A 25,599-nucleotide genomic window follows, 5' to 3' on the forward strand; every position below is an offset into this window, starting at 1 on the left:
TGAAGCATGTGCTCTGCAGTGTGTGCCAGGCATTGTCTGACTCTTCACTCTGACAGAGACAGCCTCTGGTACATCTTGGATGTGTGAGAAATACAGCTTTTTAAGTTTCCAGTATTTCACCTCGGAATCTCACTCAAGCTGTTCCTCCCTCACTTGAGGGGTCATTGCTTTGTCTCTCCTGGGGTCTCTGTATCTGCAGGAAAGGCAGGGATGAGAGAAAGGCCTTTCCTAGCCTGGATGAGCAGACTTCAGCCTGTTCAGACCATGCACTTCTGGGTGACCAGGACAAGAAAACAGGCTGTGTATCAAGCGCTGCTTCTGCATTCATCCCCACAGGAGAATGGAAATAAACTTGTGCCCATGGTCTGGATAATTTCCTCAACAACAACAGCAACAATAATAGTAATAAAATTCACCTAATTCTTACACTGGGACTGTTAAGTGGCTATGAAATGAAGGGGTTTGGGCATTTGGCTAGAGTTAGGCAGATGCGTTTGAAACTTCTTGAAAGTTTCTCTTGTACTATTCGCTTCAGGTGTGCATTGCTTGTGTGTTGATCCATTTCTAGGGTAGTCTTCATGTCCCAAATACTGTTGCCTGAAAGACTGGTGTGAGATTTACTGTGGGATAATGGATTGCTTGACATTTTTGCTCTGTTTGGATACATTTCTAGGACTGAAGAAACATGCGTGATCCAAAACCTGATGAAAGTGGATGCTCCTCTTCTTATCTGTATCCTGGTGTAGTTTGGTGCAGGAGCGTTAGTTCTGTCTCTCACTCTTCCAGCCCGCTTGGATGCGGACCTAAGACAGTGCTACCCTCTGAATGCCTCAGAAGCAGGGATGCTGTAGGGATGTGTTGTTCAGTGTATGCCTGGAGCAGTGAGGATGGCTCCCTAGTTGGAAGCTAGGGACAACGCTATGAGGAAGGATTTGAAACAAAGTTTGAAGTAAGGGGAAAAGGAAAGCTGTTTGGGAGAGGATGGGGGGAATGTCCTATGTATGTTGTCATTTGCTAAGGCAACTTTTTTGAATACTTTTGTTACTTAATAATTTTCTCTGCAAGCAAAGTTCATGAATCATTTTCTCTAAGCAAAGTTCATGAATCATTTTCTCCATGTGGTGCCTCCCCTCTCCCCCCACTCCACTGACACCACAAATCAGTACTATAGCTAGTAGTTTAACAAGCACTTACAGATGTGCTTATTCCTGCTGAGCATTTTGCTGCCTGCTTTTTGTGTGCTGTAGCATCAACTGAGTGGGAAACAAAGGGATGCGCTGGGCAGCTCAGGGTGTGTAACCCCTCCATTAGCACAGCCAGCTGCTATTCCTGTTCTAGCTCACAGGATACTGCTGCTTGATTTCAATCCCTCCTCACTCCTCTATGCTTCAGGGCTGCCTTCAGTCCTGTGAGGGGATGACTCTTGCATTGTGAGTATGTATGTGCCACTTAGGATGAAAATCCATTATAAAATGCCTTCTGCCATTTACTTGGTTTGTCTGTTACTGGCTGCAGTAACTTGCCTGGTCTGCTGGCTGGTGGTCCTCTTGCAGGTATGACCAAAAATTTCTCAGAGGGAGCTGTTATCGAAGCTTTTAGGCATTTAACTTCAGTTACGGCAAAGGAATAGTCATTAGAAAAATCAAGCCCTTCATCTGAGCTCATGAAATCCCTGCCAGAGTTTTATTTTGATCATGTGAAGTTGGGTGGGCAGATCCCCAGAAGCATTTCTAACCAGACCTGCTTAAAGCTGCTGGACAAATATTTGAAGGCATTACCTGCAAGAGTTAATTTGCTAGCAAAAACTTGTCTCCTGATCTCCTACTGGAGTGAGCAGGAGGAACTTACACCACCAGCAGTGCTAAGTTTGGCCAGTTACCTCCCCTCCCTGGTTGCTTTTTGGAAGCAATGAAGCTGGGGAAAAAAACCACCCCAAACCCAAAAAAACTTACTCATGATATTTCAGTTTTTCCAAAATGTGACATCATTGGATATAACATAGAAACAAGTTGTCAAAATAAAGGGGAGGTGGAGGGGGAGGATGGGAACTGTGCTGCCTGATTGAAAACATCCACTGCCGTTTTGGAGAGACAGTAGCTGGGATCGCTTTGCTCAGAGGCCTGGTACAGGGCGCACGTTGGCATGTGTCTCTGCGCCTGCAGCGAGGAATTGTTCAGTGTCAGTTATACGTTGCGCTTCCTTTGGAGAGCCTCCGAGCCTCCCCAGGTGCCCCTGCAAGCTCTGCAGCCCTGCCTTCGTTTGGTGCTCCTCCTTTGAAGAGGGCTGCATCTCCCTCTTGGGGCTTTTTGCCTCTGCCTGCACAGGGCCTGGGTTTGCTAACGGGTTTTCTTGTCTTTATTCTTGTGATGTGGTGCAGATCTCAGCATGTGTGCATGCATATGAGGTCTTGAAAGCAATTGGGAGACAATTGGGGATGGGTGTGGGATGTGCACACTTTAAAAAAAGAAAAAAACATTGAGAGAGACTGCTGGGATTTTAAACAGACTAAACCCTGTGTTTCTGTTTAGGTGGTGCTCTTTAGTGGGACTGAGCAAACACTACTTCAGTGAGAGTTTTTTGGTGCTGAGCTTGTCAGAATTTGCAATGCTTTCAAGGCATTGTCCTTCTAAGCAAGTTATGCTGCCAAATGCAAGTGAAAAAAGTTCAGGTGGAGCCCTGTGATGGTAGTTAGGCTGATTCCTCAGCTGTGGCTTTTCTTACTACCTGGGGTATGTCTCTAGTTACTTTGTGTGAACTTGTGAGTGAGCTTTTCATCAGAATGCAACACATTGCAAATGGAAGCAAGGTCTGTTTGAATTATGTGGATTGTGAACGTTCACAGAGACTTTTGTACCAAGTTTTACAATATCATTAAATAAATTCTTCAAAGTAGTGAAATTTTGATGGAGAAATGATTGCAGGTGATAGCATTGGCAGCAGTGTTAATTTAGCAAGATTAGGATTTTCATGGATTTAAAAAAAACCCAAACAACAAACCACCACCACAAAACCAAATAAAACCACAACAAAACCCAGCAAAGACCCCTTGCTGAAATTTGGTATTGAAGAACTCAGTCCAGGAATGTGTTACATTTACATTGATTGTTTATAAAATTCTGGCTTTAAAAAAGTTTACATTTATTGGGAGCGTATTATCTGGTATTAATCATTTAGGACTTAAAACACAAATAAAAGCCAAAGCAATAATTTGGCAAGCACCCTACTTATGTAATGAATCAGCACAGGAGCTGGTGCTGGCTGTTGTTTACAAAGACTATCAACTAGTTAAGCCATTTATAGTGAGCTGATCTCATGGTATTCCCATTATTGCCTTGATAGCAGCTGAACTCAGTACAGGTGGTGGGTTGTGATGAGTGAAAGGACCTCATAGCCAGTGTTTCCCTTGTCTGTAGACAGCAGCAGAACAAGTGTGCATGCTTCAGTTGCAGTTTCATTGCTCCTGTTGCATTTACCAACAGGAAAGGTATAGGCAGCTTGGTTTATTCAATCACTGTACAGCTACTTCAGGTAACAAATGAGTTTTCTTTTGGGCACAGATACATCCAGTCACAAACCAACCGATTGTGTTAAGCTGGCTATCCTGTAGAACAGCAGGAAACAGGATTTACAGAGATACAGCTCATTAGTCTCTGGTTATGTCCTCTATAAACTGCCAGGGATGTGTAACATCTAAGAGGGGGGATACTGAGTGCAAGGCAGCGACCTCTAGTTAAGGTCTAAATGCTAAGCTGACTACAAATCAACAAAAGAAATTGTCAGGAAGTGCCACATCCTGGTTGACATTTGCATGGTTTGTGCTGTTCTAGAAGGAAAACAAAGCTTGAGTCTGCTGCTGCTGTTTATCTTATGTTTTTGCTTTTTCTGTTAGCAACGTAGTTTAAGCATCTTTTATTTCTTCTTTTTTTTTTTAAGTGTGTGTGTCTAGATGTATTTTTACACATCATTTCCTATGGGAAAGGATGGGCTGGGGAACATAGTGACACGAAACCTGGGAGTATATTAGCAATTGGATTTGGTTTCATGCAGCCACAGGAAATGTAGTGATTGATTGAGGGCCTGCAAGGGTTGACCTTTCTTCAAGCACACATGCCCCGGGGGCAACAGGATCCATTGATAGGTGGCTAGAAAATAACTATTGTTCACTGACATCCTTTGTTTTCTTCTTCTTCCTTTTTAAAACAGGTTTGAATTATAACTTGACTGCTGATGTGGCAAAGAAGGAGAAGAGCCAGCAACCCAGAGTTTACTTTGTGACTTCTGGAGAGACAGTGGGGCAGATCACAGAGAAGTTACAACTATCGTACATGCAGGAAAAGTGTGAGCATTACCTAGCATATGTCAAGGTCGGTTCATTCCTGTCCTTATGTTGGCCTCACTGCAATTCCACTCTTGTTTTTTTTTTAAATATTCAACCAATTACAGTGGTGCTGCTTGGCTTCAGATGTTCTTTGTTTTCCTGACAGGTGGATGAAGTTTTTTGGGTGGAAGCTCAGAACTTCTTGCTTGGCATGATTTGTCAGTCTGAGTACCATTGGGCCTTCAAGACCTGGTGCCAGGAATACGTATTTTATTTAGTCTTGATCAGGCACATTTGCAGGGGATTTCTTTCTTCTTTTGGCTTGGTTTGTTGCTACACTTGTAATACGCAAAATAAGGAGGCAAAGCTTTGTTTTGGCAGGAGCAGCAGGTTTAGTGTTTAGTTTTGTGTAAGGTCTGACTGCACAAGGGGCTGGTGATGCAATCTGCATGGGAATGGCAGGATAACATGGGGTCTGTCCTGAAGCAATTGGGCTCTTGGGTTTAAAGAGCACCCTGGATTTCATCTGGGCTTGAAAATAGCAGTGGGATAACTTAATTTCATATGTGTCATGGTCCTAGGGATACAGAGTGCTTTCCAGACATGCTGGGACATAGATAGGGTCTCTTCTTCCTGTGACAAACTCTTGGTCCAGGGTCTGCTAGGACTGTAGTTATCTTCGCTTGGTAGCTGTTGTTCAAGAAATGTTGCCCAGGTGCCATTCTGTTTGCAAAGTAAGCACAATAGTTTTCTTCTCAGCTGAGAAATTTACAGAATGGATTTGAAAATTATATAGGAAGGAGATTTATCTTTTAAACCACATATGTCTCACAAGCACTAATCTGTATCACTAATCTAGATGGCACTATGAGGCAATATGGTTGTGTGGCTGAGTTGCATATCCTCCTTACTGAAGGACATGTTCCCATAGTATGACCTAAATGCAGTGGATATCACTTGGCACTGTCTTGTTTTGAGAATCTGGCAGGTCCAGACTTCCCTAAATGTATAAACTTTTCCAGGAAGCTTCTTTGTACCTAAAAACTGTGAGAACGGGAGATAAAATTAATCCTTTGACTTTATCAACATTTTGTGCGTGGCTGTTGAGAGAAAATAAAATAAATAAAGGGACCACCAAGGAGGAAATTATGTTCTGTTAAGTTGTGTGGATCTCTGGGAAGAGTCTAGGTATCGTCTGTGGTTTTTTTGTTTCTGGAACAACCTTTACTTTCTGCTGTGGAAAAGTTCGTTAAATAAAATGTAGACATACGGGATTACCATTACTTAGAAAATGTGTCTGTGAGTTTACAAATTCTGGTCTTTCTCAAATGAGCACATCTGGTTAAGCTTTAATGTATTGAGTTTAGATGAAAAGGAACATGTCCCTTTCTATCTTATCCCAATAATGATTTCTTTCACATTAGTCCTGTTGTAGTTTTTGGGTACTGCGCAGAATTTGTTAAAGGGCAACATATGCCCAGAAAACTATTTTATTTATTGTAACATTTCTAGCTGATGTTGGGAATGCAAAGGTAAGAACTATTTTTCTGGAGAATTCCTGGGAAATTTGACTTTTATAGGCAAGAGAAACTTTTAAACATGTTTAAAAATACCAACAACTTAAAGCAAACCAGCTGGTTAACAAACAAGGCTACTGGCTTTCTATATGATATAAGCAGCTATTTTTCACAGTTGGAAGAATAGCAGGAAGTGGTGTTTGTTCGTGAAAGGGAGAATGCGAAGTAGTGGAGAAAGATAATCTCTGTGCTTTCATGGGAAAGGTGATATGATCCACGAGGCTACATGACATTAGAAACATCAAAGAAAGCCCTGCAGACTTCGGAGGAGTGGAAATGGGGTCATGATCTTTCACTGCTATCCTTAAGTAACAGCTAGTAAAACAAAAACAAAAACCCTGAAAAACAAAAAAAGATTCCCAAACTCCAAGCGGAAACCTCCTTGATTGCATAGTTTTGTGATGGAATGGGTGATAAAAGATGTGGGCTTAAAATATATGAAGTATTTCACTTAGGCTTTCCTCCTTCCTTTTATTTTACTGTATGCCTGATGAATTCGCCTCCATGGCAAATGGGGTTGTTTACAGTTGCATCCTTAATCTGTTCACTTTATTATTGTTCATTTGAATCCCTGGTGACAAATAGGTTTATACGGTTACATGAGAATGTCAGTTCTGGACTGCCTGTGATCAAGGATAGAGAAGCTGTTTGGACTTGTGCATGACCTCGTGTGCTAGCTTGACAAACCTTACTAGGTAAACAAGGTGTCCAGTCCAAATGGCACACAGCAGAGCTCTGTAGGTTGTATTAGTCAAGCGAAAGCCTGTGCCGTGCCTTGCTGGATGACATTGTCTTACAAACATGTAGTTCTAGCATGTTGGAGGCATAAAACAGAAGGACTGAGAAAAGTCATGGAAACACTAGACCTATACAAGCTTGCTGCAATTTCTTTTGACAGATTTGATCTCAAGAGACCCCAGTGAAACAGAGCACTGCAAGAGTTGCAGGCTGCAAATAAACTGACAGACATAATCATTATATTGTTTTGCAATTGATAAGTCTCAATGTTTTGAGCTTGACTCCTTTCCTGTTTGTGGTCCCCTCTCAGGACAGGAGCTACTGTTCTTATCGCTGCTAATGAATTTGAGTATTAAAGTCTGTCATTCTTCATAACTGCGTGACTGATATAAATGGATCTCAGAAGGTTTGTAGGATATGTGTAGCTCAGAACTTGATCTTGTACAAGGCAGGCTACTGAATTACAGTTCAAGTTAGTAGGATTATGGTAATTCATAAGAAAGTGTGTTTTTCTGGTTGAGAACAGAGAATGAAATGGAAATGCTTTGGGACTTCAAAATGCTTTGAGTTTGGTTTTGTAGTGGGCACGGGGAAGTAGAGGAGAGATGCAGTTTTCTGATTCTTCCCCCTCATCCCCCGGAACCTGTTTGATGATTTCTCATTAAGAAACTTTAATTCTTCAGTGTACCCAGACAGTAATTCCAGTACTCGCAGCGCCTCAGGTATCATCTGCAAAAGCTGCATTTGTTTTAATTTAAAAACCTTTGGAGGTTTGATGGATATGTGCAGTAGAAAACGGACAGCTGGTGCAAGTGGCTGTTAATTGTGAAGTTCAGGAGCATTGCTGCTTTTCTTATGTGGGAGCATAGCTGATCCCCACTGTCTCCTGGGAGGTGCTGTGCTACTGGACAGTTCCTTCTCTGGCCACCCAGGGGTGATGGTGCTGCCAGTCTCCTTCATCTGTGGTAAAACTAGTAACAGGAGATAAATACATTATGTGGTAACCTTCCATCAATTTTGCTGGAGGAAAATGAAGCAAAAGTTTAAATCTGATAAACTTTTTTTTTTTTTTAATGGATTTGCTTTTTGGTAGAAGGAACAGCAAACGTAAACGTGAGAAAATGGAATGCGGTGCTAAGGAGCAGAGGCACAGAAGTTGGTAGAAACAGAAAAGATGAAGAAAATAAATGGGTTTGGAGGCTTTACAAGTGTCTCCTTAATCTTGATATCTGGGCCCGCAACTGAAATGTAAAGTTTTCTCTTAGGATCTACACTTATTTGATGGCGCTCAGAAGACTTGAGCTGTGTGTTTAAGACCTGCTGTGATCAGGGCATCAGCTCTGAGGAAATAGTTTCCAGTTTCCAGTAACTGCCCTGGTTGTTTCCTGCTCATGTGGGCTCCCCTAATATTTAGGATAGATTTGCCTGTGGATAGGATGAGAGAATTTGATGCAGACAGCAAAGCACCTTGTGCCTGCAGATTTATGCAGGGTCATATCTTGTCTTCCTTGATTTATCACAAAGGTGTAATGGTGATGATAGTGAAAGCCCATTGTACGATTCCTGCATTTATTAAGGAAGCACTGCCTGGTTTCTTACCCCACTGTGGGCCAGCCAGCTGGGCTGCCTGTTGCTACCAGTCACTGCTGTTTGTGTGCAGAGTGAACATTGTAATAGCTTCAAATACCATCAGCAGTCCTTGGCACATGATTAAACCAGACACAGCATTTCTATTTTCCAGAGATCTTTATCTTGGTGACTGTCTGGTTGTTTTAAGCAGTCTCGTGTTGCTCATCGTATTAACTCTTAATGGATCCAGTCATAGCTTATGGGGAGGATGGGTGCTGAGAAGCAGCAGAGGAGTAGTGATACCAAAGGGTTTTCATAACCACGTGTAGGTGAGAAGCTCATGCTGTGTTTGTACAGGCAGGTTTGGAATAAAATGCCACTTTTTCAGCAGAAATTGCACAGCTATGTTTTGTTCACTGCTGAATTCTGTAGCCAAAACTTTGCCTTTTTATAAGTACGTTTCTGGCCTTTGTCTGCTGTGCATCACTGTTACCTCAGGTGTCTAAAGATACTCTGGGCTGCTGATCTTACACAACTTCATCTCTAGTGCTTGCCAATTTTAGTCACTGTCTGTGGTTGCGATTGTGTCTGCCTCTGTAGCTGTTTGTTCTCATCTGAGGGGGATGCATGTATTGAAGTCTTTTATTCTAGTATCTAGTATTATATCTAGTATTATAGTAACCTGTTTTTTTCTAGAGTCTGGGTAGCAAAGCATTCAGTCTCACCATCACATGTGATGCAGAGATGGTATCATTTTGATCATTTGCAAGATGAACTTTCTTCTGAAAGTTGTCTGCCTGTGAATTAGCATGTCTATGTTAAGGTTTGGCTGGTGGTGTTACAGGATAAAGAGAGACAGCCAGAGATGCTCCAGAGCTTATTATGAAGCGTAGGGTTGGTTTTTGGGGGGGTTTTGGGTTGGGTTTGTTTTTTTTTTTTTTAAATGGGGCTTGTTTCTCCCATACTGTCAATGTGGAGCCTTTTGGAGGGGAGGGATTATCAGCAGAGCTTACTGCTGAAGCACTCAAATTAGGTTTGGTGGCTCCAGGCTGAGCCTGGTTGCTCACGTTTGGTGAGGTCTTTCTTGGGATGCTGGTGCTACAAGTGATGGATTGCGTATTGGACATGGACAATAACCACTGCTTTGAGGAGGAAGAGGTGAAAACCAGTCCCTCAGCAAGGGCAGTTCCTCTCGGTAGTGACCTATCTGGTTCTGCTTACCTCTCCCTGGGAGAGGAGAGAAATCAGAGCAAGTCAGCAGCTAACACTTGAATCAGAGACTCCTTCCACAGCAGCAACAGCTATGAAAACTTAGTCACAGTTATCTAGAATTTCACAAGGTTTGGACCACTGGGCAAAGGGACTAGTGACCTTTTCCAGCCTGCAGCAGGAAGTTTATAGTTGCTACAAGAAAGACGAAAGCTGCTGTGTAGTTTTGCCAGGAATGATGACTGCAGTGAGATTCAGCACTAAGACCAAGAGCAGAGTTGATATCTTTGGGTTCCTTTTTGTTGTTTCTTTTTTTTTTTTTTTTTTTTTTTTTCCCCCCTTTTGCTGAGCCAACTGGAGAAACTGTGAGGCTGAGCCAGATGCAGTCATAGCATAAGTTCAGCCTTAAAGGGCTCTGGGATAGGTTGGGTGATCATGAAGCGCAGAGGTTTATTTACAGAAGCATACTTTCTGGAACAATTCTGTTTTCCAAAACTGTGCAAAGTGTGCTCATAATCTATTAGCACAGGCTGTCTCCCCTCCAGCAGAGCAATATAAATATAATCTTAGCAAAATAAATACAGTGTTTTCTGTTGCCTTCCTCAGTTGTAAAGTGATCAGTCCTCTCCTTTCAGATATACCCTGGCCAGCACTGTGTAAAGCTGTCTCACCCTGAAAAATAAGCCAGGGAGAAGAGAAGCTGCATTTTTTCCTGAGTAGCTCATATGGGCAAGGGAAGAACAGTTGTTAGCTGCATAACTCTGGGTTCCTTTTCATTGCCTCTTAAGTACAGGGATTTAGATGTACCAGAAAGACTATTAGGAGTTGGTGGGAAGACTGACGTCTTTCAGCTGAGCTTTAACTGTATCAAGACTTAAATACTATTAATGACCATGGAGTTGCCTTTGGCTTTTCCAAAGGTTTTTGCAAGGTTCACCAAGAGCAAGTAAGATTGTCTTTCAAGGATGAGCTTATACTCAAGTTCGAAACTGTCCTACACGGTGTGGCTAAAATGAAACTGCAAATATGCCTGGCACTAGCATCCTTTCAGGGGGCCTGTGCTGCAAGTAGTTAAGTGCTGTAAGATCTGCTAGGGCTGGTACTGCAGCTACATGGGAGAGCAAATTGTAGCAGATATTGTGCTATTAACTGTATGGAAGTGTTTTACTAGGCAGTGTAGCTAGTAGGGCTGTTTGGTAACCCCAAAGGTCTTGTGTCCTGAGGCCAGTGGGAGGTTTTCAGCTGTAAGCTCAAGGCAGAGGTTTTGTCCAGATTTCCTCCTCTGCCCATCTTCCCAGGTATTCAAAGAAATCACTTTTTTTTCCCCCTCACACTGATAGATAACTATCTGGCAAATGACTCCTCCCTTCTGGTTGGAGAGCGTCTTTGAGTGTTTTCTGCTCTGTACAAAGCTTGTCCATTATAAAAACAATGAAGCAAAAAACCTCATCCCATTTCAAGTTTTAGCAAGGTAACTAATTTTACTTTAGTTCACTGTTGCTTTTCGACTTTTGCCAGCATGCATGAAAAAGGCCAAGTATGTTGTTTATGGCACAGGCAGAAACTTGGTTGCTCTGGTGGAGCTGCTGTCAGACAAGGTGCCTGGTTAACCATATTCATGAATCCAGGGAGAGAGATTTTTATGCTCCCCAAATGAAATAAATATAATCTTGAGTGAGACTCAGTAGGCTTACAGCACAGTGGCTGCTGAAATTCTGCTTTGCCTGCCTTGTATTTCTTTTTACCTGCCTTTTTTAAACTGTAATGTTCTCTGCTAAACCCTAAAGGGATCCAAATCTTTAATCTTGAGCCCTTTGATAAACTTGTCCCTTTGAAATATTTTGTAATGGGAAAGAAATACAATTTATTTTACAAGTAGAGTTCTTAAGTTTTAACAGAGTTGAGAATTACTTTTATTGCATGTAAAGTCTTAATGAAGCGTGACACTTCACTGCTGCTCTTAGACATTCAGTAGCAGGTATATGCCTGGCTTTACTGTCTGTCCACCGATGTATTTGTCTGATACTGTAGTTCCTCAAAAAGATATTTCATTTGTAGACTAAACTTTTTGGAGACCGAGGAGGGACAGATTTAGGCCTGGACGGAGCATGGCTCTTTTAGGGAGGAGGATACCAGAACCCACGGTTTGGAGAGTCTGTCCACGGGGCTTTTGTCTGAGAAGAGTCATTGTCTTTCCCAGTGATGGCACTTTTAGGAAGTGAATGGCCAAACAGAGATAAAAGAGGTGCTGCACTTTGTGCTAGGAAAAGTCATTTCAAAAGGCAGGTAACGATGGATAGGAATATTTTTACTTTCTCTGGCACTCCTGGTTAACCAAAGAGCTTGTTTTCTCAGGTGGAAAAAAGCAACAAAGAAGGCAACACTACCATTTTAGAAATTTTCTAAGCTTGTTTTTTGTACAGAGTGATATAAACTAAACACATGATGGCAAATTGTGCCGTAAAAGTGTATTAGTACTTCTTTGGGACAAATTTACACTTAGGGGGAATACGCTTAATGCTAGAGTATTGCTGCAGAAAATTACAATAGGGAACAGGTTGTTTGTCTTAGTGGTTTCCTGTTTATAACACATGGAGGAATATCAGTCCGTGCGGTAATCTCGGACACACACATGTACACGGTCGGCTTATCCTGTCCAAACTGGGGAGTGCCTAAAATTATCACCCTTTCATTTTGCTACCTTTAGGAAGGAATGAGCAGGGCACTTCATCAGCAAACATTGGAGGCAATTTCCAATAGAAAACTCCTCTCTAGGCTAAAAAGAAAACAATTAATTTTGCTGGCTGTGGTTTCTGGGTGTGTTCCAAATCTATAACCTCCTTGTAGTCAGAACAAACTTGAGTCTCCTGGGAGACTCTTACAGATGCTGTGTTTGGTTTGGTTTGGATGGCAACATGTAACGCTAATCCAGTGCCCTAATTCATATTGAAAGTGTCTGACAATATCTTTGAAGAAATGTGGGAGTAATAAGTTGCAGGGATAGAGCTTTTTTGGCAGAAAATGCCTTATCTCCCCCACTACATAACTTCACTTGTAGAACTGAATTAATCTTGAACACCTGAGGTCCAGAAACAATTGAGGAAAGGCCCACACCCTGTGCCGTTACCCTCACCCCCATGCACCTGCTGGCATTTCCATATGCAATGGGGTAGTTACAGATGGTATGGTTGTGCTGGTGATCAAAAGTTAGATTCCTGGTCATAGGCTTCCAGCTTGTTGCGTAATTTTAATTATTGATTCCCTTTGTAGAGCTCTGTGACCTCTCCCAGAGTCCCAGTTATTTTAGGGAATGTTTAGTATTCTGTACCTGGAACCTGCATGTTGTCATATGCTAGCTGTGCTCCTCCGGAGATTTGAAATAGGTAGTTGTCCAGGAGTTCAAGTTGTTTTCCACTTGCCCACAATGTCTTTGACCTGATAGCATATGCTTAAGATGGTTTTCTGACTTTATATACAAGATGTTCTTATGGATTGGATACATTAGGCAAATTAGCTTGCACTTCTCCACTTTGGTGTGTCATGATTTTACAACGGCCTTTCCTCCCATCAAATGTTTGTGGCCACTGTGCTTGCTTTCAGTGGTCATTTTTGCTTTGAAAAAAAAAGATCATCTTTGAAACTAAGTGTACTTTCGAAAGCTATTCTCAAAGCAGTGAAGTAGTAAAATTTTAGGAATATGTGCAATCTAATTTTGAGGGGTTTTTTTCTTCCGTTGGCATCCTTTGGCTGGCTCACAGTGTAATGTGCTATTTGTTTTCATCTGGTGTTAATTTTGTATTGCTGCATGTGAATTACACAGCTTTAAAAGAACAATTTTCAGAAGGAGATATTGTAAAGGCTGCATAGAACATAATTAACTGATTGATTCTTAAGCAAAACCTCAGTGTTACTGCACCAGAGAGGTTTCTCTGATCAAATTCTGCCAAGAAAATAACGTAGCAACTTCAGTTGTTTCACAGAAAATTTTACCAGAGGATCTTCTACTCTGCCTTTATTGTCAAGTTATTGACCACTTTTTCTGCGTAAGTTGTACCTATTGGTGTTCATTTCTCATGTGTGTAACATGAGCATTTTCCTGTAAATAAAGTCCTCCTTGAAATTATTCGTGAACATTTATCTTCTCCGTGAAAAGCAGAAAAATACCTAATAATGAATGGCTTTTGCATACTTTTTATGCAAGTTGGATTATTTTATTGCCATCTTGTTGTTCTAGCCATTTTTAATCTCCATTTATGTGTAGATTTTAAGGCACCAAATATGTCTTACTCTGTGATATGTGAATGTCCCTAATACCATGAGGCTAGGACTGGGTGATAGCCTGACTGTAATAACAAATAATAATGAGAAGGAAGAAAATCCTGCAATAGTTTATATTGTTGGGTTTTTTTTGTCCTGGGAGAAGACCCAGGCCGGTGTTAAATTCTAGACTGAAATGTGAAGAGTTAGCTGTAAATCTAAAGGAATTTAATGTGAGAGTAAAGTAGATTTACTACTTCCTTCTTTTGGCGCACACACCGCATCACTTAAGACTTCCTTAGATGACAAAATAAGTTAAAAATATAACTGGTTAAACTTGTCATGACTTAGTAATTTTTGTCCTATTAGTGGACACACAGCTTCTCATTTGGCAAGACTGACTATAAAGAAACTGACATTAATGTAACTTCAGTGGAAGAAAAGAGTGTAAAAAGTAGAAATGACTAACAAAGAATGTAAGTTAATACAAGGTATGTCTTATATAAATTATACCTTCTTTCACATATTTTTGACCTGCTAGGATATAGAAAGCACCAAGTGAAATGTACCATTAGCCATGAAAAAGTGGGTTTGGTGAAGTCCAAGTGTATAGGGACAACGATCTGATGGAAAGGCCTTTAAAATCCCTTCCTTGTAAGAGACTAAGCTCTATCACTCTGCATGCAAATTTGGTTTCTGTGCTCTTGCTCTGGGAGCTAGAAAGCATGTGAAAATTGAAAAGCCAGAAACTTCATCGTGCTCCAAAGAGTAAAAAAAAAAAAAAAAAAAAAAAAAAGAAAACCAAAAAAAACCCCTGTTGAAATATATGTAAAGTTTTTACCCTCCTGCATCTCCCCATTTCACTGGAGACAGGCAGTGGTGGATCATGGATGCTTTGAGAACTGATTGGATAGCTGAGGTTGTCTGTAAGATACCTTGAATGTTTTTAGGAACCATTGAGGTTTTCAGTCCTTAAATTATAATTAAAAAAAAAAATAATGTGGCAAGTGTTCCTGCAAGTGCAGAAACAGCAACCTTACTGGAGCAGCACAACCTGTAAACTTTGATTTTTGCTCTTCAAGCTCTGCTCTGTCTTTCAGGCACAAAGTCTTTGAGACAGCATGAAAAATTGTGAAGCGGAACCTTTTTTGTTATTGTTTTCTCATAAGGATTTTCTTTATTCAGAGAAAGCAGGTGGTTTCGTGCAACTGTAATAGCTATAAACTACTCCTTTTAAATCATTGAACTGAGTGGTTCTGAATCACTCTTTTTGGTTATGTGCCACCGGGGAAAACCATTGCTTCATGCCCCGGTAAAGTACAAAAGCCTGACAAAATCACATGGTAACAAACCCAATTTTCTATGAAAAATATTACCCCTGTGAAAGTGAGTGAGTTCAGTTCCCATCTGTGGTGCATGACACCCCCCGCCACGTCAGAAGGAGCTTGCCCAGGCAAAGCTGCTGGTTTGCTCCCATTCGGTGAGCTCTGCAGTACATGGTGAAGAGGAGGCTTGAGCCCTCCAGCTGTAATTGGCAACCCATGAGCTCCCTGTAACTTGGAGATGTCGGTGGGGGCCCTGGCACACGCAAGCATTCATCCAATCCACTGCTCGATTGCAGGAAGGGAGCTGGAGGAGGTGGTTTCCATTTTCTTATATTACCCATGTGATCATTTCCATGAAAGCTGCCCCTGTCCACTCTCGAACTGCAGCAGCAAAAATCATGAGCTGGCTTTGAGAGGCTGAGCCCTGGAGTGCAGCCAGGTTTGGGAGCCCAGTCCACAGTCTGTTCCGAGAAAACACAAGCACTGCAACCTTGGGAATAGAAATCAATGGCAAAAACTATCCCAGGCTTCAGCAAGGAGTGAGGACCTCACCTGGAGACCAGAGCAGACCCTACTCACGAGACAACGTTTTCAAAGCCTTTCCTGAACCCACTAAATATTTCTGGCGTGGGGGAATGGGTGAGTGTTTAAGCCGTTTGGGATGGTGCTTCCACCTCTGGTATTTCCATTCCTGCTAAATGCGCTGGGGCAGGTTGTGCTGCCTGTATCTCTGTTTGACCAGTCCATATGTAGTCAATTGTGGCAAAATGCATCCCTGAAATGGAGATACTGCATGAAACTGTGCTGTGACACCATAGCAATTGCAAGCAATAAATATTATCCAAAGTGCTGGTTTTTATTTGTCCTTTCCAAGAACTTGGACAAATGCCAGAATTTATTTTTAAACTTTATATAAGCAACTTAAATATTTGTGATGGCTCATTTTTCTTTCCTTACTATTTTGGGAACAGTCTTAATTTTGCCCTACATTGTTTCTGTTGGTCTTTTTTGACATTGGTTCTCTCTCTCCTTCTGTAACAAAATGATCTAATGTCCTGTGTTGACTGAAGGCTGGTGGATTCAACCCAAGGTTGCTTGTTTCAGGGAATGAGCAGAATGTATTTACAGGGCTTCTGCTGTGTCCCCTCCTACCCATGAAGACAGCTATCTAAAAATCTAACTTTTCTGGCTGCATAATCTGTATGTATCTTACTTCTGGTGTTAACATTGTCTTTTTCATCTTGAATATTCTTGAGTGCGGCTCTGGAGAGCTGCATGGTGGGCAGGCAGCTTAACGCTTAATACTTATGTATTATTACTGTTAATCTCTTACTCTTGTAAGCATTTACCTTATGTCTGTCCCTAATTCTTTAATGCAGTGGTTCTTATATTGTCACCCTTGAAAATGTTGCAAAGGCAATAAAGGTAAAAAGCTGCTTAATAAGCTTCTGTAGATCTCCTCCTATTGCTTTTCTGACTACCAGGACTGTTTGGGAGCCACTGCTCCCACCTGTGTCAGAGGCACAGAAACTGCCATGATTCCTCATTGACTTTGTCCCACAAAGTCAATGGGATTACTAAAGTACAGCAACACATCTGCCTTTCATGATGATACCTCCTAAGACCTATTTGTCTCTTTAGTGACTGGTTGCATCAGTCCAGGATTTTAGATTGCGAGCAGTCAGGATCAGGAGCCACTTTTGCTACAGACCCTTTTATAAGCAGCAGCAGTAGTCATGGCTATAAACAGCCAGGGAGACAGTCACCATGATGGATGAGCAACTTAAAAGGTTTGGATATTTGAGGGGTTGTTTTCTTAAAATAGACACCCCCAAAATAATCCAAAATAGTATATAAGCTGTCTAAATCTTTTGAGAAAGCAAAGTTTAGGCTGGAGGTCCCGTCAGAGAAGGTTTTCCTCTCTTACACTTACCAGTTCTGGCTTGTCTGTAGATGCTTCATAGGGGCATTTCTGGGAATGTATGTGCTCTCATCCTTCTAGTTCCAGTCTGAACCAGAAAGAAAAGAAAGGTCAGAAATAATTAGTATCTTTTTAAGAAAAAGAAAAAAACAATCCAAACCTTGAAAAGGCTTATGTAAAGCTTTGTATATGTGTTTTCTTTTTGATATAGCTGCAGTTTTTGCCATCTGAGAAGTGCAGTATTCTGCTGGTGGCTGACAAGCAGGAAATGAAATAAGTAGGTATGAAGAAGAAACGAAGAGCATCAGTGATGTATATATTTAGAGATATATATAGCTCATATACTTCTAACGTCAATATGCAAGGACTATTTAAATTAATTTAGGATATGATGATGTGTTCCTAATTGTCATACTTCTCTCATCTTCCTCTTCAGCTTACATATTTTTTTTCCACCCACATTCTCTGTGTGTAGGTTTGGAGAACTTAGAGATCTTTGTTACTGCGAGGTAGAGGGAAGTCTAGACAGCCAGATAAATGCTTATGTTTTGCCATGTATTTTGCAAAGGACACGTTTCAAAATATAATGGATTGATACCTGGGAATCTTCTTCACAATAAAACATGTTTTTTAGCATGTTGGTTTTCCTACTACTAAATTTCTTCTCGTTCTGTTGAATGCATTCCTCTAGTGCCAGGCTGGATGCTAGGTGTAGGCCGCGAGACAAGCATTTTGTAGCAGTTTTCCTTTGCCAACAGCTCAGCATTATCCAAAGAGAGCTTGATTTATGATTCCTGGAGAGCATGGCATGTAGGTTAGCTTAGATTGCCAAGAAGTGTACTGCCAAACTTGCACTCCACCTAGGAGCTCACTGATCTATGCTGGACCTACAGCTGACTTTAGGCTTTGGCAGAGGAATTTAGTGTACCTCTATTGCAAACTGCTTCTTCTCTTTTAAAACCTTTTTGTCAGCTGACAACTGTCAAAACTGTGTCTGTAACTACAGCTTGCAGTGTTTCAGATGAGTGTGCTAATTTCCTTAATGGGTATTTAGCTGGTAATAACATAGTTAAGGAGAGGTATGATCAGGTTTTGCTCATTCATATACCACTTGCAATTTTGAACAGGTGCAATATCCTTATTCAGCTTTGTCCTCACCATTTGATCTGTGCTTCACCCTCAGAAAAGTTTCTCCTTTTGAGGTGTTGCAAGAAGTTATTTTTGTGGATGCATACTACTGAATCTGGGTATGAAAGACAGGACTACATCAAGCTGTGGGCTGCAAATTATTATCTTATGTATACAGTAAACACAGATGATGGAAGTCTTGACCCACAAGATTGCTTCACTAGACAGATGGATGAAACTAACTAAAAATATGCAAGTTTATTTCATGCCCTTAGGAAAGGCCTTTGGGTCATAAAGTGTCTATACAAACAAATCTTTATTTTTACTTTACTATTATTACCACTAATTTACTAATATTTTGATATTTGCAACTTCTTAGTATGCATTTTCAGTTTATGCTTCATTTTATACAGACCATATATTTCTGAGTAATGAGCTGGAATAAACTCCACTCATTTGCATAACTAAGCCTTCTGCTGCTCTCCTTTCCTGTTCCCTTACTTTGGAGCAATCTTGTTAATGTGAAAAGAGAGGGAGTGTGATGCTGGTTTTCATGTTAATCATATTTACAGAAACCACCCCTAATCAAAATTTGTTTGAAAAAGAAAGCCTGTTTAGAAGGAAGCTTGTAAGACATCTTCTCTAGGAAAAGAAAAACCAGTAAGGATGTATTATAGTAGTGTCTACAAATTCCTAACAAGACATGAACTTTTACTGTGCTAGTCATGAACAAAAGCACATTTAGGACCAGTCCTTTACCCTTCAGTTGTGATAAGCTGTCAGGACCGCTCTTACCCCTTTTGCTTGGGAATTGCTGCTGGGTAATCCAAGGAAGGAGAAGTTACTGAAGGGAATGAGAAATGGCTGCAGCTCTTGCATACTGTGTGTTATATTCCATACTTATCTTGGCTAGATCTCTTTCAGGTCTGGGTTTTATGAACACAATTGCAAGGGGTAAAGGGATAAATATCCATGATTTTTAGCAGCCAGTGGTTGGGGGGCTGTGGCGCTAACGCATACCCCCTAGAAGTGTTTACTACCACATGCAAAAACAATGTAGCAGGCCCTTTCCTATGGAGGCAGTGGTGAGCAAAAAGGTGAGCATGGCATTGAGAATCAGCACTGCCCTTCAGCGAGAGGGCAGCTGCGGAGTTTACCACAGGACCTGTTGTAGCTAGATAATACCCTTGGATGAATTTTGTTTAATCAGTTAAGTCTATACCTACAGCTGATTGCAACTTTGTTATGTTCTGTATGTTTTTGTGACTTAAAAAAAACAGTGATGTTTTAATGCTGCATTTGCAAATGGATCTTTTCAGTTGACAACTGTCAGGGTTTTGTTGAAGCACTGAAAACAAGTGCACTTTTCCTTTTTTGCATACAAGAAAGTGCTTTTTTCCATGTAATCTCTTTCCCGTTTAATGCAGAGGGACTAAGCTATGATGAAGACCATATTTCGTTCCAACTCAGTCGTTACAGCTTGTTACTCCATAGCACTTTAGGCCCCCTGGAAGAAATAAATGATTCTACTGCAGGGGAAGGTAGCATGATCCAAGACATTTTTGAGGAGTTCTTCTGGAATGAGATGCCAACAGTGGTCATCTGAGAGAAAAAGTGACTGCAGCACTGGCATAAAGGAGGCTGACGTGCATGACTGGGTAATACTCATCTTGTCACACTTTCCATGTGTGTAGCTATTCACCTTTGGTTGCCCTTACAATTAATGGTAAGAAATAAGCATTTTTAGGGCACGATTCACTTGGCCCTCTCCATATGTGTGTGTTAGGGCGAGACAAGTCAGACTCCATTGACTAGGTCTCCACTGGCTCACAAGAAAGCCAAGGGCAACTCATTGGAGGTAGACATCTGTATTCCAGATGTCTACATTTAACGAAATGAATCCCACTCAATCCAGTCCAGCGTTGTCTGACATTATTTGCAAGTTAAGAAGGAAAAATGTTCAGTTGGTAACGATGCACTGATCTGTTTCCAATATTCTATTTATTAAGTAAATCAGATTGAATTTTAGCCAAAGGACTGGAATAGAGAAGTGGTACAGTCAAAACCCACTTTCCACTCCCCTACCGCTCACAGTCAAATAACGAAAAATCAGGCTTTTCAGCTACAAATCTGAACTCCACATGGGACATACAAGGTCTAGTTGAGTAGAAAAGAAATGAAAGTGAGCAGAGCACAACTGCTGTCCTGTGTTCCTATCTTTTCTGTCTGTTGCTCATGGGGTAAAAGATATAGGAGTCTCTTATATGTCCAAATCCTACCAATTTTCTTCGGCTTCACTGAAATATGATGTGATGGCTATCCATAATAAGCAAATTTGTATTCCTTTATTACAGCTGGGTATCCCACCTTGCTTTTAAAATGGCAACCAACACGTGTGGGACCTTGTCATAGTCTTTCTATTGGTAGTTGTAGTAGCAGATGGACCAGAGCCCCAGCGAACAACCCAACAGCTGTGAAAGATGTTAGCTAAATGGTTTTAAATAGTTTATATTACTCTCACTGAAGAGCTTAGTGGTAGCGTTGTTATGGTCTACTTTGTTTTCATGTTTGAAATGCCTGTAAAGTTACCTTGTGTTTGAAGCCAGTCATATTTTACACCTCATCTTTTGAAAATTGAGTGGGGATATGGGTAAAATGTGCTTTGTTGGAAATGAGATGTACATCAATTCAATAGTACAGCTCTCTTACAATTTTTGTCATCACTTAGGAGTTTGGAGATCAGATTGTGGAGTGTAGAAGGCAGATGGTGTGGCATGGGAATGTTAAGGCAAGGGACTGGCTGAGGTTTGTGTTCAGACTCTGCCAGGATCAAGTGCCACAAGTGCCACCAGCTTTTTCTTCTTAGCAATGTCCACAGCTGTATTAAACACTTTTGCAAACAAACCTGTAGGACTGCAGGCACGATAAATTCAGGCATTACTTCTGCTTTAAGCATTCAAAGATGCTTCCAGCTTGGTATGGAGAGGGATACATTTCTTTTAATCTTCTGTGAAAACCCTGTTTCCTCCCAGATAGGAATAAAACCTTTTGTGGGTGGTGGGTTTTGGGGGTTTTTTTTGGGGGGGTGGGGGGGTGGGGTGTGTAATGTAAAGCTTAACCAAGAGGTGAAAACACACACAGGGTGTTTGGGATTTTCATAACTGATACATAGTGTGGCTTTGAGAGCTAATGAATAGATTTATTCTTCTGTCTCTGTTGCTGTGTGATTAGCTGTATCTCTAGAAAGTTGCATTACGCTTTCTTGGCCCCTCAAGAAATAAGGTGTTGATGAAATGTCTGTTCTCATGTTGCAGTGTTAAACATTTGAGTTGAGATTTTATGTCAAGATTTTGCTGACTCACTTGCTTTATAGGATTTACTGCTAAGATCTTTCAGATCTCTGTCTCCAGTCATGGGAAAATAGTGAAAACAGCTAAAACATGTGAAGGAGCATTATTAAGTAAAGCCATAAGAAAACTCTTCTTCTCCCCGCTTCTTTGGATTTTTTTAAAAGTTCTGGTTGGGTCTGATTGTTTTAGGTTATTCTTACTGCCTGATAATTAACTAGATTCATGACATAATAAATCATAAAACCCACTTAATCTGTCCCTGAACAGTTTACCATCTAATTTTAGATCTGCTGTTAGAAAGAGACTGGAACAAAGAGAGCAGCATAGTCCCTCTGGCAGACCAAACTCTTAACTAGTTTCAGAGAGAGGTTTCTGGAGTGGGAGAAACAGTGATATGACTTTTATTTACTATGGTAGGAAATGACTGTCTGTACAGAAGCATGTAGTAGGGGCTTGGAGGATGCCTAGCTGACCTGCTGTGTAGATTAAAATAAATAAGTAAATTATGTTCATGAAAAATATTAGTTCCTTGTAGAAAATTTAGCAGTCAGCCAGTTTGTTGCTTTTCTTCATGGAAATCTTCAATTTTCCATGGAAAGTAAACATTTTTGCACAAAATCCACTCTTTTTTTCCTGCAAAGTTTTTACTTATCCTCTTGTTGAATCATTGTCACCTCCTTTGTTGAGCTGAAATGAGTAACTATTAAAACACCTACAGAAGACCAAAGTAATATTGGTACTACATGTGTAGGCAAAAGAACATGTGGGGCTTGTCTCTTAAAAGCTGCAGTGTTGAGGTTGATCCAAAGTGTACTGAAGTCAGTGGAAAGAGTTGTACTAATCTGAAAGGGCATTTGCTGGGTACTGTTACAAAGTGGTGGTACTTGGTGGTGGAGAGGAAGGCATTATGGGCAGTAATGAGAAATCATTGCTGTTCTACAGCAAACAACACTTTTGCTGAGAAATTGCATTTTTGCTGCAGCAGATGTACTTCAGTCTCTTTCTCAAGTTTTCTTGCCCCATAAATGAAGGTCTGGGTTGCCTTTGCTATGGGAAGAGGGGGGAAGAGGAAGGAAGAGAGCTGGAAGAGAGGCCTGGAGAGGAGTTGTTCTTGCTGTCAGTAGGCGAGCAAAATAATAAATAAGCTGCAGCAGTGTCTTCTGGTGTAGGCAAGTATGTTCCTACTATGGCTACCATCCCATGCACCCTGGTCCAAACTACACATCTGCAACAGCCTAGATTTTAGGTTATCAGCAATATAAGGAGGGACCAATCTGCTGCCTTAGTGGTTACCAATCTGCCAGTGATGAGCACCATCTCTGCCCACCATCTCTGAGGACCCACGCACTTGCAGCGCTGCACAGCTTGTGCACTCTCAGGCTCCTCTCCCCTTCCCTGGAGAGAGCATCCCCTACCTGTGGGGCCCCTGGCAGAGCGGTCATGCAGTGCCCGTGGTTCACAGACCTGGCATTTCCATCACTGGGTAGCAGATGTGAAAATGACTCCTGGAAAGGTTCACTTGACTTTGGCTGACTTCAACCTGTCCTGTTTGCTTAACTTCCTCTATGCACCATAAGGAAATTGTTAAAACACGCTCTCTGTTTCTTTCCTTCCCAACAGTGTTCATCTTAAAAGCTTTAGAAGTGCAGAGCGGCAGAGGTGGAGTGTCTCTCGTTCTGTGCCAGCTTCTTTCAAGGCCAGGCTGCCATGATAAAAATAATTACCTTTCTGCTGGTCAAGCACTGCTTTCGGTGGAAAATGATGGCACTTTCAATTTTTATTTCTGTAACCCTTTGGCTTCTCTAATGAAACTTAAAACTTTCTCCAAGCTGCTGCTTTTGCTGAATTAGTATTGTGTTTCCTGCCTTAAACGAACAGCGAGGAAAACTTCAAAGGAAACAAGTGGTCAGGCGAGGAACGTGTCAGCAGTCAAGAAAAGTCAAGCTGTTTTCCTGCTAACAAAAGGACATTTTAATCTGCAGGGATTAGGTAGTGATGACTGAGGATGAAGCGGAGCTGGTAAGGGAATGTGCCTATTCCTCCCAGTAGCAGCTTGTGTTTAAGCAAAGTGTACTCTGTGTTTATAAGGCCACCACCGCACACGTAACAGATGTAATTTGCCACCTTGTGAATGGAAAACTTCATCTCAATAATGTCATTTATTTTTAGTTAGTCTACAGAAAAGTAAAATGAAGGAGAGGCAGAGTTGGCCTCACAGCATGGTGTATTAAAAAGCCTGAATTTGTGTGTAGCGTGAAAACTTTCAGAGTTTATTTTCACTCTTTCCTTTCTATGGTAAACACTGCTTCTTTTAGTGTAAGAGCAATTACTTCTCCTTTCTTAGCACTGAAATGATCTTTTGTGCTTTTCTTTTTAGAGATCTCTCTGCTTCATTTTAGCATCATCAGCATGATTAAGATGTAGGATCTTGATCCCTGGCTGCATTGCAGAGAGGAGATTCATTTTTTCAGGGACCCTCACTGCTGCTTCTTGGGATGCTGTTCCTGTAACACACTACACAAGGGAGAGTTAGTTCAGGTCGTAGCGATTATTTCCTCTAAACCTGGAAAAAATACTTGTAGTTACTTGTGGGATGAACTTCAGATCAGCACCTCAATGTTAGTAAACTCAAAACTTTCTGAATTACATGTAGTTACTCGACTTAAACTTCACCTTAGAACAACTGATCTTGCATCATCTGAGATGACTCTGTTCCTACTGATGAGTTTATCCTCACTGCATCCTTGCTGACATCAGTGAGGACTTGTGGCCTCTGCCTGCAGGTGAGGGAAACTGAGACTCAGAGGTCTTTTTTGCTCTGCCTGCTTGCCATGTAGCCAGCTGGTGCAGCATGTAAGGTAGGGATGTGCTAACTGAGAGGAATGAAGGTAATACCAGGCCCAGTCAGATACCAGCAGCTTCTGACAAAGCAGGGAGCTAGCTGGCCTGTCCTGGTTCCTGCCTGCAGGGCCTTCCTGCCTGCTGCCTGTGGGGATGGCTCTTCGTTCCTAGTCGTTGCCCAGAAAACCTGACAGAATTAGCACTTCTTGTAAGTACTTTCATAGCAGCCAGGAAATGCCAGACCTGCATATGGAGAAGTGGGGAGAAGTGTTTCAGCATGTTAGAGATGCTCTTGCGGGAGTTGGGTCCTAATCATGACAGCAGGCTCCCCTTCTGCCTCTGGGCTTTGGCCTTATTCCGGGGTTTCAACTCACACCTTGGAGATGTTTCTTTTCCCCTTTGTTAGACTTACCAGCACATCTCAGAATAAGATGGAATAAAGTAGTTCATGGGCCATGGCATGTTGCCATGTGAATGAATGTTTTAACAGTTTTCTTAGGAAATAAAAAGAAAATAGTGGGAACTTTACTTTTTTTAAAAAAAAAACCCCCCCCCCCCCCCCCCAAAAAAAAAAAAAAAAAACCAAAACCAAAACAAAACCAAACACAACACAAAACTGAACACAAACTAAATAAAGCTTTATAGTGTCAGCAAGTGGCTGATGTTTCCCTGCTGGTAAAATTTTGTAGCCCTCATCGGATCTGTAAACAAGGCATTGCAAATAATACTGCTGCAGAAAGCTGCCTTGGGGCTGCAGAGTAGGACTCCTAGGGGAGAAGGGACATTACTGAAGATGCTGCTCGTGCCTATGTTATTCTCCAAGATCCGTTGCAGGGATGCCCCCTTTTTCCTGGGTTGGCTGGCACAGGGTGGCCCTCGCCACGTTGTTCATCCCTGGTCGCCCTAGGGTGGTCTGGCCACCCTTGTTCACTGCAGTGAGGTGCTGTGTGGTCGCTGGCTCCACAGCTGTCCTGCAAGACCCATGCTTCTGCTCACCCAAATGCATCTGGCTTCCACCTCACTGCATGGTGCAGCTGCTGTAGCGTGTCCCAGGAGGCTGCCAGAGGGCTCATGCAGCTGTGGCTCTCCCACCTTCTCCTTCCTCCTCTCCTTCCAGTCTGAGGCCACCCCACTGCTACAGGGTCTGGGATTTGCATGCTGCCATGTAACTTTGTAGGAAAGTGGGAGGGGGAGTTGAACTGGCGGTAGTAGGCTCAGTGGGGCAGGTTTCCACAGGCAGTCAAGACCTATGGGTGTGAAAAGTGGTGATGAGAAAGCACAGTCATTGATTTCTAGGCCTGTACTCGCAGGAAGGGAAGCTTAGGGAGCAGTGTCCAAGTGATTGTCAAAAAAATGCAAACAATCC

The 25,599-nt window shown here is 41.7% G+C and overlaps 1 protein-coding gene across 2 annotated transcripts in view; it reads left to right on the top strand.

Annotated features, from left to right (window-relative positions):
• ITGA9 (integrin subunit alpha 9) overlaps positions 1-25,599 on the top strand; it is a 245,759-nt gene that overhangs the window by 63,465 nt on the left and 156,695 nt on the right. For both annotated transcript variants that reach the window (XM_041122619.1, XM_030009961.2), the window contains one exon: positions 4,204-4,364. In XM_041122619.1, coding sequence (XP_040978553.1) covers positions 4,204-4,364 — 161 coding nt within the window. The remainder of the gene's footprint in view (positions 1-4,203; positions 4,365-25,599) is intronic.

The sequence above is a fragment of the Aquila chrysaetos genome, chromosome 3 (assembly GCF_900496995.4).
Source record: "Aquila chrysaetos chrysaetos chromosome 3, bAquChr1.4, whole genome shotgun sequence".
Taxonomy (NCBI): Eukaryota; Metazoa; Chordata; class Aves; order Accipitriformes; family Accipitridae; genus Aquila; species Aquila chrysaetos.